Here is a 13,890-nt window from a genome sequence, read left to right as displayed (position 1 = left end):
GCTCTGTAGTCAGGTATTTAACCACAGTGATTACTTACATTTGTATAACCACTTCTAAGCTGCGTTACTTTTCTCACACAAGTTGTAAAACTGGAGTTGTACCGCTTCAGAACATCCTGAAAAGCAGAACTTGTAGACTAATTTGCTTCTAGAACTCCTTTATTCCCAGACATTCTTTATTTTTCAGATGCAGAGCTGTTCAGCATTCAGGTTAATAAGCTTGTAGATTACTTTATGCTGCAGCCACCTAAGAAGCAACTGCAGGTGGATTTGCTTTCTACCACCCAACCAGCCTCCTGCAGGTAACAATCCTTACTAGCCTTCATATTAGTGACCCTCTGGAGCAATCAAGCAACACCACACAATGTCCTTTTTATAGCCAATCATGCCCCATCTTAATCCAGGTCTTTTGAGGATTTATTTTGCCCCTAGGAACACTTCTATGTGGCTGCCTCTGTATCTCACCCAACAAAGTTTGAACCACTTTGTCTCCCTGCCTGTGTTTACTCACAGCCATGCTCTACTCAGCTTTTCTTGTGTCAGCACTGCCCCTCACTTTTATGATGAGGAGGTTTAACGATTTTCACAGAATCACAAGAACTACATCATGCCTTGAGGACTGGAATGAAATGCCTCCAGCATGCAGTCGGTAGGCGAACTAGCTGATTTCTCCTGAAGTACAGATACCATGCCAGACTAAAACAATGCAATCTGTAGCCCAAGATATCACTGCTAATTTTACAAAGTGATGCTGAACTGCAGGGGAGGTTCTTTCTTTGAAGTTTAAAGAAATAAAGGGTTCTATCGTCATGTTCTTCTATCTGACTCACAAACAGATGCTGTACAGTCTGATACAATTACGTGATTTCACATGACATTCACCATGAGCTCTGAAGAGAATGTATTTCTAGCTGTTCCAGCTAAAAAGAGCTTAACAGCCTTACAGACAGGGGCAACGGGCAACACTATGGCCTCTAGTGTCCAGACTGGCAAGAAGCCTGAATGGTAAACTCTTCATGCTGGAGGTAGCCTTATCAGTATATTACTGCCTTTCAACACTGACATTCTAAACAACCTGTTGATAATTTTATTCAATGAAACAGGCAAGGAGTGGACTAAAAACCCCATGCAGCATAAGAGCTTGAAATTACTGCACATAGGCTACATTAAAACAGAGACTGAAGGAAAGGAAACACTGAGAAAAGGGAGCAAAACACCTGGTGGAAGACCAGGACATGTAATGATCCCACGGGGGAGGTATATTTGTACACTCAATGCTGAATGTTGAACATACACTATACACAACCTGAACTCAGTTTCCCATGAAGTCAGGGGCTGAACTCTGATCAAAGCTAATGATACCCAAATAAGAAAAATATTTCATGTATTCTAAGGCATCAGCACTGTTAGGGGGTTCCCAGAAGCCTAATCTCAGGTGCATGAGGGAAGAAGAAAGAAGGGAAGATTACTGACTTACCAGCCTCATTAATCTTTTATTGTGTTACGTCACAAGTAATCTCTGTGCAAGGAGTTCCCATGTCACACTGCTAATAAAAAGTCATACTACAGTGTTTTAAAGAGATTATAGAGGGGGGGACCAGCCTGAAGCCAAGAACATGCTATTTAGAGTATACAATAGAAATGCTAATCAAATAATCTGCAGGAAGAGAAGGGAAGGAAATGACCTAATCCTCTGCACTACTGTGTGGTGGCTTATGGCAAGAATTAAGAAAGTTCTTACAAGGGCCAAGAAAACAAAGGTCCATTGTTATAGCTACAGCTTCCAGATAAGAACCCTTTTCTGCATCTCAAGTTTCTGTGACATGAAGGGTAGATGGTACTTTATGAACTCTTCTACACTGACCACTTCTGGAAGGGGTAGGAGAGATTAATTAAAATTGCAGGACAGCTGAGTAAAAGATCTAAATAGAATCTTGAATTCTTAAGGCACAAAGTCTCCTTCAAATACATTTGCCAGCTCTAAAATGTTGCTCATCCAGCCATGGTGATCCTTAAGCAGCTGTGGAGCAATTTGTGATGGAAGTAGCCTAGTTATAGAGTGGCAACAAGTCATCACACTGCACAGAGGCATTTCATCACAGGAGTCACACTTTGCCATCAGACAAACCTCATGAGCATTTCTTATGAAGTCCTGTTCCACCCTTACATCTCTGTGAGCCTGTTCCTCAGCCGCACCAGGGAAGTCCTCCACAAGAGAAATGAAATGAGCAATTCAACACAGCAACTGTTGCCTAAGTAAGACATCTGGGGATTAAGCTGCTCTTTAAACAATGTTGTGGTTTAATCAGCCCCAGCCAGTCACCAAGTACCATGCAGCTTGCTCACACCTCCCCTGGTTGGTGTTAAAGGCAGGAGAGTCAGGGGAAAAAAAGGTAAAAGGGAGGAAAAAAGGTAATAGTAAGGAAAAGGGAGACAATATAAAAGGAGAAAGAAAGGAAACCCAAGAAAGTGATGCACAGTTGCTTACCACCCCACTGACTGATGCCCAGATCATCCATGAGCAGCAGCCAGCCTCTCCCAGCCAACTCTCCCAGTTTATAATACTGGGCATGATGTCCCATAGTGGACTATGGGAAACCCTTTGGCCAGTTTGGGTCACCTGTCTTGGCCATGCTCCCTCCCAGCTTCTTGTGCAGCTCCTGGCTGGCAGAACATGGAACCCTGTAAAGTCCTTGATTCAGAGTAAGCACTGCTCAGCAAAACATCAGTGCATTAAAACTATTCTCATCCTAAACACAGCACTGTACCAGCTGCTACTAAAATTACCTCTATCCCAGCTGAAACCAGGACAGATGGTTCTTCACCTGGATTCAAGTACCACCTGAAGCATCAGATGTGCTGAATTCCTAAAAATTCAAGAATGAAAGAATGATAGGCAAAGCCTAATTCTGAAGAAAGCACATTTGTTTCCAGAAAGGTCAGACTGATGCAAGTCATCTGCCAAGTCAGAGCCATACAGATGTAGCTGCACCAGGCTTCTTTCCAAGACAGTAAACTTTAATTTCCGAGGTACCTGGAAAAAGCTACTGTAAAAGATTTCTTTTTAAGTTCTCTAGGATCATTTCTGGTTCAATTAATCTTAGCTATGCACAAGCACTTCCTTAAAGAACTTTTTAGATGTTGTTCAGCAAACTTTCAGCATCAGAACACAGATTCACTGAGCTTCAGGTATTATGGTTTCCCCTAAATACAAAAAGGGAGGCCAAATTTGAATTCATTTCCAAGACATGATTTTTGTACTTGCAAAGCCTTTAAGGTTATAGCAGAACTAGCTGAGCCTGCATTACCTGAAATTTTTCATTCCCACAAAGCCAGATCATTTGACCATGGATTTGTACAGAGAATTCTAAGATAGTTGCTAGAAGTAGTAACACTTTCAGTTCTGAAAAATATATTTATCTCAGTGATGAAAAATATTTCACGTTAGATTCAGATTAGCAAAAAAAAGATAGGAAAAGTATTCAATTATAGAAATTCAGCTATAACTGGCTATCTCCCCACACTCACATTCTACAGAAAAATTATTAAGAGGGACAAAGTTTAAAAACTATTCAGTACAGTTTCTAATCAACTTCCACATTACACAAATGGATATCTTACAAGAAGGCAAATATATTTACCCTCAAAGAGATCATGAAGAAAAAAGTCAAAGCTATCCAACAGCCCTCTGCTTTATCCTAAATTCCTAACCACACTTACTAAAGTCTTGACACTCACCATTTTGACTGTAGTCCCTCTGCAGTTCTGGTAAAAAAAGGGCTGGATAACTTCAAAACAGCTCCTCTCACTTCCTTACAACAGCGTCTCAAGTCTGTAATTCATACCTGAATATTTTGCAAATCACTGCTATTAAACAGCCATCTTACTATATTCTTCCCCCTCACTTCAAACTTTAGACAGTCCTTACACAAGGTACAAAACTTGGTCCTTTCTAAACATATCACCTCCAGCATTTGCACATGAAAGCATATGACCTCTATTCCTCTGAGAGCTGTGGGAGGGCTGCCTCCTCCCTGCAAGCCGAGGGTCAGCTTTGCACAGAGGCCTGCTGGAGCTGTCAGAGCCCTGTACCAACACACGGGGGTCAGCACCTCTGCTTCCTGTACTTCTGACTGTCAAGGACATCTTTTCAGGAATACATTAAATACTGTTTTATGAGCTCAGGCACAGAACAAATGTTACTTTAGGCAGTAACCCAAGAGAACAAGAATTGATTACTTGTCACATGCAACAGGTTTCTAATAGAGAAATAATGAAATATGTCCTGATACATTAAAAGCTGTCCCTTAAAAACTAAGGTGAAATGCTAATACAACTTGCATTTAGACATAAACACAAAACTAACTTTTTGCACACTTTAGTTCTCATGTGCATCACCTCCTACAACCAGGAATTCAACCATACAGTTCCAATACATTCTGGTATTGGACCTCCTGCCTTTTCACAGTTTGTTACTGCTCAATGAAAAAAAAAATCCCATGCCAGTTGATCAGGTCTTTTTCTTTCCTTTTTAATCTCATAGGCAATGCATGATTTAGCATATACAGGCACAATACTTCCTACACTTCTAATCCAATTTGGTTAAGAGGTTTATTGCTTATAAAAATAAACAGGCAGTTGCACTTTACCTCTATGCAGGCACTAACACCTAACAAAAAAAAAAAAGGTCATTCCCAAATAGTAGCAGTTCAGTGCTAGAGATGCCATCCCTAAATTCTACTCCTTGGCTGAGACAGAAATACAGTTACGTCTTTAGAAGTACGAGGGAGAACTGGTAGCTACTCTTGGCTCCTGTCACTTGCAATATTTGGTATTAATGTGCCAAATATATACCCAGCAAAAAAAGCCCAGGAGAGAATACCTCAACCATGGAGATGTACAATTTCTATAGGGACCCAAACGACTTTGGTCTGACTGTATGGTCAGGTTTTAATTAACAGCTAAGGAAATCATTATGTTTCACATTTGATTTTCAGTTGCAGGTTTTCAAGGTTATCACTAGTTTCAAATTTTCAATTTTTTATGTCCAAAGAAAAATGTTACTTTTTCATAATGGAAGGTATCTAGCCCAATATGAGAACTTTAAGTTAGTACAGCCTTCAGTTACAACTGGAAGAAGAAATTTTCCCAAGAGTGTGGGCCATAAAAGATAAGCAAAGGCATTTTGGTACTAAGAGAGTGGTCTGTTTGTTTTCAAAAGAGCCAGGCATTTGAAATCTGTATTGCTTCTTGTCTACTCAGCATATGTCAGACAAAATTTAGCAGATGAAGACAAAAGTAATTTTAGATTGGTCGAGTACAGGGATAGTGACAGGCACTGTGGCAGAACATTTTTCCAGCAACTGCCAAAGTGATGCACCCATTGTGAGGCAGTGTTAGAAAGTTCAGCTGTAGTTTCATGGACTGCTCCAGCATTTTCAATGATGCTATGTCACATTGCAAACTCTAATGCAATTACATCAGCAAGGCAGCACTTTGACTCTGTCATTCTACCACCAAAGAAAGTGCTCCTGAAGACAAAAAATGTTCTTCCTTGATCCAAAAGAATTCCACAGCAGAATTTTGTGTGAATATGAACGTTCAAAATTTGGCCTAGAAATTAAGACTCTTAAAATTGAGGTTTGAGAACACAAGTTCAGCATATTTCTCATCAACTAATGACAGTGTATTTATTTGACATAAAATGTTCAAGCAAAACAGCCGAACAATTTATTCTGAAAAAAAAAAAAAAAACACCAAAAAAAACCACCCCAAAACACTAACCAAAAACCCATGCTGAAAGCTCTATGTTGGTCAGGACTCTGGCTTTCTGTACTTACCAGCTCTTATTTCAAAGCTACCTGGAGAAGCCTCCAAAGCACAAAAAAAAAGGTTGAACACTTGAAGATGGAGCTAGATTTGAACTAATGCAAGCATGAAATAAAATCTTCATTTCTTTCTCTTTCAGGCATTTTTCTGACATGCAGAAGTATCCTCACACTTGCAAGCTCGCTTCCAGTAATGACCTCTGCTCTGCACTTTGTACCTGTACGCCTTGAGAGGCAGGCTTTGTGCAAAGAATTACTTGTTTTCTCTCAAAGAAGGATTTCTCCATTCAGGAAATAAGAAACATTGTTGGGCAAATACACTGAAAAGTGCATACAGCCACAAAACCCAGCAGTTTTGACAGCACCACAACCAAGTGATTTTTGAACAGTACCAGACGACTCAGAACACAGCAGTACTTTAAAGAGTTTGGAAATAAATTTCACATGATTTACAGCACCACTTATTTATTAAACACATTGACTGGTTAATATAGTACAGATTTCTTCCTTTCTGAACCTTGGGAAAGAGATTAAGAGAAGCCTCCACTTTAACCCATACCCACACAGGCAGTGTATCTTCCACAGAAATCTTAGGCCCTGTTTTTCTAGCACAGAAAGTTAACAGTAACAGTCTAGTCTGGAGGAGCCATTTCACTTGCCCCTTTTCATTCAGCCATTCCGTGCAGACCGATACATTCCAAGAAATCCGGCTTTTCAGAAGTGATCTTTGCAAGCTTTTCGGGGTAGATTGGCCCTATCTGGACTGATACTGTTTGTGAACATTGTTACAAATTGCTAATAGCAACTCACAGCTCAGCGGCGGTGCCTCGTTCACACCTATTCAGAGAGGTTTGTAGAAACGCTGCTCACATTCAATTTGCTGTTTGTCATCTGTTACTCTTGTGCTTAGCGATGCCTCCTGCAATCCCTTTGGAGAGCAGAAGGCTCAGAGGTAATGAACTGCCATGGGCAACCTTAGAACAAGTTAAGAAGACACTACGCAGATTCGTCAATGATGTCTGATACATTCAATCTTCCGGACCAATGCCAATTCAAAATAAAATAAAACAACTAAAAAAACCCTCAACCATTTAAGGAATATCATCTATGTAATTAACTATTCAACAGAAATACTAATAAAACCTGAAGAACTTCAAACTATAAATATTCAAATATGGCAAAGTCATTGGAGCCAATTCAACCCTAGACACCCAGCATGACTTTATGAAGTGTCAGGTGAGTTTTGATGAAAACTACAAGTTTGTCAGGCTGATCATCAGAGCTGCCTTTAGCACTCACCCTGGGTTGCCTCAATGCAACTTAGTGTCAGAACAAATTTTCAAGCATGCTCAGTCTCACTCCACCAACATCAACTCCAGCTGTAGAACAGATATTCTCTAAACATAAAGGAAAGAAAACAGTTTTTCTGGCTTAGCAGCCAGCCACTGTTGTACCTCAACTTCCTAAAACACTGAAGTCATTCTGCACTTTTAGCATTTCATTTATGGAAGTGTGTGGATTAAATGTCCCCAAAATAAACCTTGAACCATACAAATAACTAGAGCACTGTCAGAAGCCTGCTCTCCTCAATTTTATAATAGTTTTCCTTGTGTACAAACATGATTGCTAGGACAAAAAGATGCAAGGTCAGCCACTCTGACATGTTATCAACACTATAGGATGTTACAAAACCAACATGAGGAGTATATCAGCTCCAATAATTTTATTAGTTTCTGAGGTGAAGTATTTTTATTTTAGTAATCACTTCCAAGCTGAGGCTTTTTTTTCCTTGTTAGACGGGAGGCACTTAAATTGCAGAAAAATGTTCAAAAACCTAAAACCAATAAAAACAGGTAAGCACAAAAACCCTATTTTCTATAAAAGTCTTCACTTTAAAACCAATTTGTGGCCTAAGCTTAAAATCTAACAGTTAAAGTAGCTCTCTCATATCAGAAATAAGATACACTTTTTTCATTTACTCAAAAGAGTGATGTAAATATTATGGACAAAATGCAGAAACGTAACTGTTGACACAAAGTTTCAGCCCTTAAACTTGCCCAACAAGAACTGTGAGTTAGAGCTTGGTGCCCATGGAGCAAAGCACCACTTTTGGGAACAGCTGCACATTCCCAGTTTTGTGTCAGAGACCTGAATTTTACTGCTTCTGCTAGTAAAACTTACAACTAAGCATCCTCACATTTGCTGTACTAGGATTTGCCAAAGCCCAGCTACAGGGCTAGTTCTAGGTCCTTCTTTTTAAAAAGAGGACTGAGCCTAACATGAAGGGGTTATGAGTAGAGGAATAACTGGATTTCTTTTCACAGCTAGTCCTGTCTCTTCCAGTCATTCTCCCTCATTCAGCAATATGAAAATCCTTACACGTTACTTACTAATTATTTTATTAATACATTTAAATAAATGTCTTTGTTTCCCAAAGACACAGCATGGTGCTTATTCCTTAACTTTTAATATACAAATCTACCTAAACCATAACAATTGTATAAGAAAAAGAAAGGCTGCAATTCACCCCCAAAACAATACCACTGTGATTGTATACACTGAAGCAGCAAGATTTATCTTTACTGGCAAAAAAAAAAAAAGGTCCAGAACACAAAAGTTAAGCAGAGATAACAGAAGGCCTAACACAAAGGGGCATTGAAATATTATAGTCGCAACTCCCAGAGAAGTAGCAGGCAACTGAAATTAAAGATCATAAGAAAATCTTTCTTGTTAATTGAAAGCAACATGAAATCTCTGTTCGACCACAAATGCACAGAGTAATCCAAACCAGCTCCAGTATACAGAAGACCAAATTCTTTGACAGAATTTCAGCCTTTCAGGTAACTGCCTGCAAACTCATCATGCTCCAAAGATTTGCCATGTCACAAATGAAGATTCTCTAATTAAATTTTAAAAAGTAAAAATACTTTCAGCCTGTAAGTTTAGCCCAGATTGGAATTCTGCAATAAGATACTCTTCCTTTAGTGTCTTTTTAAAGCGTGCCAAAGCCATTAGTTAAAAGGATAATCTAAATAAAGCCATTATTAAAAAAATAAAACTACATCATGCCATGGCTGGAACAGCTAAGGTACTGGTCAGCAAGGAAAGGATTATTGCCTGTCATAGCAACAGGCTTAGTTCTCTCTCTCTCTCTTTTTATTACTATATTAAACCTTCCCAATGTTTCACAAAAATAAAACTGAGATTTGTACCTCATCTAATTAGCAGATGATCAATTGTACTGACTGACTTTGTTTCTAAGTATACTGTTCCAAAAAAAACCCAAAAAACCCTAGAAAAGGCATGCTAAGTAAGGAAAAGAAATTAAGAAATTGAAGCCCATATTCTGTTTTTCATCATCTACCAGGTCGCTTCACCAAACCTGATACTTGGGCCCAATTATGCAGCTAAGTAAGGATTCAGCTGCACTGAAGGCAACTGAATTCAGCAGCATAAGCAAGATCACTATCAGCCTACCTATGCAAGACTCTACTAGAGCAAATCTTGGCTGGACATGTAATTTAATTCACCCCTCTGATTCTGGATAAGCCTCAGACCTTCAAAATAATTACACTGCTGTCAGAGACAATGTTCACTGTCAGGTACAGTATTTAAGTTGTGTACCACTTCTTTGAAGAGATGAAGCACATAAATGCCAGGTACTCTCCAGCTTCTGAAGCCACCAGCTTCAACACTGTTTCACAGCTCTTCCTAGAGTTTTTCCAAGTGTTTTTGGCCTATGTACAAGTACTTGAACACAGCAAGTCCTCTCTGACCACCATGTTTCATTAGGCAGAAACTTCTTCCTAATGCATTTTCCAATGAGACTCTCAAGTTTATAAAACAAAGCTGTAACACCTACATTACTTTCAAAGGTCTAGACCATACTGCACTACCTCTTGAGCTTCCCTTTGAAACATACTGACAGAGTTAAGGAATTTTGGACTAAGAACTCACTCACGATAGAAACTTGACAGAAAATCAAGAGGCACAATGAAATACAGGGCTGATCAGAAACTAAAATAAATATGCAGCATGAATTCAAGTCAGCAAATTCATGTTGAATAATGAAGTGGTATTTCCCATACCTAAAATGTTTCAGGCTGTTAACCACCAATACTGACTGCTCATAACTAGTTTCAGTACTTTGGCAGTTGAAACAGAAATAGCAGCAATTGAAGTACTGATAGCTTTGATCATGAAAAACATTATTATGATTAGCATCTCATGCCTATTTGCTCCAATCCCCTGAGATGTAAAATAAAACTATAAACATTTTCAAAGTTATATGCCAAAAGTCCTCTCACTATTAATCACAGCCTTTGTACTCTCAAATTCACTAACATCAACTCCACTTGCAAACTGGTCTAAGCAAGGTAAAGTTGATGTTCTCACAACACATTACTACTTTGGTTCAAGCAATACTGAGAGAAGGCAGCAGCTGTTGTCCTCAAACCAGAGGGCCAAGGAAAGAGAACAAGCCACAGATACATTCACAGGCAAAGCTACAGAAAGCAATGCAAGAATTTTAAGCCTACCACATCAGAAGGATATACAGTCAGTCTAATAACAAAACTTGAAGCACAGCTCCCTGAACCTCTAAGGAAACTCCCACAATTAATTTGCTTCTCTTGAGTTAGTGAGAAAACTCAGCTCATGGAGAAACTCTGGTCAGCAGGTCTGGAGTAAAGACAGGCCAAGGACTGCATAGCTCATATCTGGGGAGGGGGAGCTACGTGTGTGCACAGTCCAGAGAGATGAGATGGAGAAGGCATCACTCTCATCAGGCACTAAATGTTGTATCAGAGCCTCTGGAAATAACCTCAGGTAGAAATCCAACATGAGGGGATGAGAAAGTAAATTTGGCACAGTTTAGAAGGCATGTCACTAATAACCTGCATTTTATAAAAGCTATGGTTGTGGTAGAGAGATATTATCCAATGAACTAATTAAAGCATTCTCTTCCACTTCTTTTAAAAAATATAGTGATTAGAGAACAAATACCTTTACAGATAGTTAAAGCAAGACAATAGAAGTAGTTTGTATTGTTCCACACTTGTACTTTTAGCAGCTTATCTCAATCAAAATCTCCCAGAGGTAAATAAAAGCTCTATTTGAAAGGAACTCTAGAAGTAGTTACCAAATTCTCTAGATGAAAAATTTGAAAAGAAGTTCATGTGCAATTAAAAAAGTTGATTCTTGTAGAACAATTGTGCAGATGCAAACTCACCGTGTCCAAGCCCCTCGAGATTGTACCCGCGCTTCCACTTGGATTTACGATACATAACCAAAAGCCCGATGCGCAGAGGGAGGGGGACCTGCTGCTGATGGTGCTGTCAGAATGAGCTGAGCTCAGCTAGCTGCTAGTGCAGACAGGACAACGATTTTCAACACTGCGAGAGAAAGCCAGAGTGAGACCATATGGTTAAGCCCCATCCACATCAGCAATTGAGAACTGTCAGCTGGCAGAGGCACAGGTAGGAGATCCACCTGTCACTCACAGCCACTGTAAAGAATGATTTGCTAGAGGTTGGCTCAGTGTCTCCCAGAATAAACACGTCTTTGAACACAGCGTACACCCTTCTACATCAGTACTCCTAGTGCCAAGCAACTCAAATGCTCAGTTCTTCAACATTATTGAGGGAATTCAGTTGCCAGTTGGCGTGCTCAGAATTTACTGAAATTTAAGAATGTGTTCTAGAATGATACTGGGTAAGTTATAGTTTTACAGTCGACTGCCAGTTGCAGGTAAGCATTAGACAAGTGCTGTCAGCAGACACCCCAGCTGTATGTTATTCAAAACCATGCAAAATAAAGGGATGAAAGGGCTGGCTTTAACTTCAAACTACTTAGAGTAAGGGGAGTTGGACCAGATGAACTCCAGAGTTCCCTTCTAAATTCTTCTCTTCATTGACAAACCTGGCCACTACCACAGAGGCATGAGCTTTGCATGCAAAGACAGAAGACCTGCATCACAGAGCTATTATTTATCACCTATTTCCATGACTGCAGGAATGCCTGACCTTAGTTGCTAACGTATAGCAGGAACACATTCTGCAGTTAAACAATTTTAAGGTGGCACAAAGCACTGCTGCCTGCAAAAGCAGCAGGCCTGCCTGTGGCCCAGCAGCTACGTGGCACAAGGTTCTGCTCAACCATGATTTCCACAGACCCACCCTTCAGACTGTTTCTCAACTAGATTTACTCATTGATGAGTGCACCTCAACAGATGACAGGAACCAAGAGTTGGGACCACCTTCCACATAAGTGTGCTCATTTTCAGAAAAATAGTAAAATTGTGCATTTTAAAATGCATGGACTAATTAATAGTGAGATAACAGGAAATAATTTATTTCTGAACAGTACTTAAAAGCTATGTTAAATCTTGAAAAACAAAGAAAGTTTACTCCCATTTTTAACTAGAGCTAACTTTGTTTTCTGTATACTCATTCTTCTACTCAACTTTTGTTCTTTTAAGTAGCAGAATCTATATTCATCAGTAAAAGACTGCTTAGTACAGCAATAATCTTATTAGCATGCATATAGAGTTAAAACTAAGCTTTTATGAAGGATGTTGTAAAATTAAGCTTGAAAACAAGCATGGTAACAGCAACAAATGAAAAAAATTAAAATTCTGTCTCAGCTACAAAAACACACTTGGAACAATCTATAGTTCTGTCTTCATCAAGGCTTAGTCATTTCCTGTACACTTTTTTCTTCCCATGGCAGTATTTTGTCTGCTCACATTAATGCAAGGTATCTCCATAATCAGTTGCTACAATAAAACCTGGGATACACCAACATTAACACAGGTTATGGTCCAGTTGGAAAACTCTTCCACCAACAATTCTTCTGAACTGGTCACTTGGTTGCGTGATGGGAAAGCATCTTCTGACACTGCCTGGCAAAGATAACCTGCAGAAACTGAACAGCCCCCAACAGAGACTCCAGTACACTGTTGGAAGTGGAATGAGAAGACAGGTGTAGGTCACAAAATACAGTCTCTGAAGATTGTGAGATAATATCTGAAGATTGTCAAAGCTTAAGTAACATTCCCAAAGACTAATCAGTATCTCTGAGATGAAGTAAAGTCTGAAATATTAACTATGGCTGAGAACTAGACACCTGACTTAAACCCATGCTTAGTACTTCAGCCTAAGAGGTCTAAGAAAAACTACCAACTGCCATGGTTAAGCTTACAATACAAACTAACTTGGAATTCCCACATACTTTAACTACAAGGATTATTATTAACAGGGAATGTAGAACACTGTGATTTTAAGTCTCTATCAAGAGAGACTCCCCACTCAGATGTAGGTCTCTGAAGCACTGAGCAACTTTTACCCGCTGCTAGAGTTGTTAAAGTTGCAAAGCAGAAACCAGACTGCCACTTAATAAAAGCAGCCTCAGCAGGAGGAGTGAAAGGGAAAACCCAGGCTTCACTGAATGCCATGCTGCTCCACATCAACACAATGGAGGGGAATCCTGTTCCACTCTGAGTGCTATGAGCCACCTGGCCAGAAGCCATGCTTATGCATAGCTACTTGGCCTCGAGGGTTGAAAATAAAAAGATGAAGAGCCAAAATTTGCGGCCAGCAGACACAGCTGTCAGGCAGGGATAGGCAGACCTAAGGACTGTAGCATTACAAATGCTCCAGCCCATACTGGCTGGAAGTTTTGCACTTTATTCTATTCTTTCCCTCAGTTATTTCCTTCCTTTCTTTGTCTACCTACCACAATTCCTACTTGTGCTCTGCTTCTCTCCCCTACCTCATCCTTTTTTGTCTTTTGGAATTCAAGGTCTTTCTCTGAGGCTTCTTTCTATTCATACAGCATGGAAGTGCTGAAAAACCAAAGTTTACAATTTTTGGTATGTTCAGCTTCCTGTCTCAGGATTTTATTAAAATCAAGTTTCTTGAAAGACGGTTGACAGACTCTGCTTTTAACACTGTCCTCAGTCACAACATATCAGTCAGTATTGAAGGAAAGAGCTCACAAATAAAGCAGTGTGCTGATTTAGCTTCTACAAATAGTCTGACCACTGCAGAGATGTCTGATCTAC

The 13,890-nt window shown here is 39.6% G+C and overlaps 1 protein-coding gene across 3 annotated transcripts in view; it reads right to left on the bottom strand.

Moving 5' to 3' along the window:
- PELI1 (pellino E3 ubiquitin protein ligase 1) overlaps positions 1-13,890 on the bottom strand; it is a 42,836-nt gene that overhangs the window by 19,283 nt on the left and 9,663 nt on the right. Inside the window, exon 2 of one of the 3 annotated variants that reach the window (XM_036380630.2) lies at positions 11,059-11,221. The exons of the other annotated variants lie outside the window; for them this stretch is intronic. Coding sequence (XP_036236523.1) covers positions 11,059-11,113 — 55 coding nt within the window. The 5' untranslated portion in view covers positions 11,114-11,221. The remainder of the gene's footprint in view (positions 1-11,058; positions 11,222-13,890) is intronic. 3 annotated transcript variants of the gene reach the window in all.

This window comes from Molothrus ater, chromosome 3 (genome assembly GCF_012460135.2).
Source record: "Molothrus ater isolate BHLD 08-10-18 breed brown headed cowbird chromosome 3, BPBGC_Mater_1.1, whole genome shotgun sequence".
Classification (NCBI taxonomy): Eukaryota; Metazoa; Chordata; class Aves; order Passeriformes; family Icteridae; genus Molothrus; species Molothrus ater.
The sequence above is the reverse complement of the archived record's forward strand: the minus strand, read 5'-3'. Positions and strand labels throughout refer to the sequence as shown.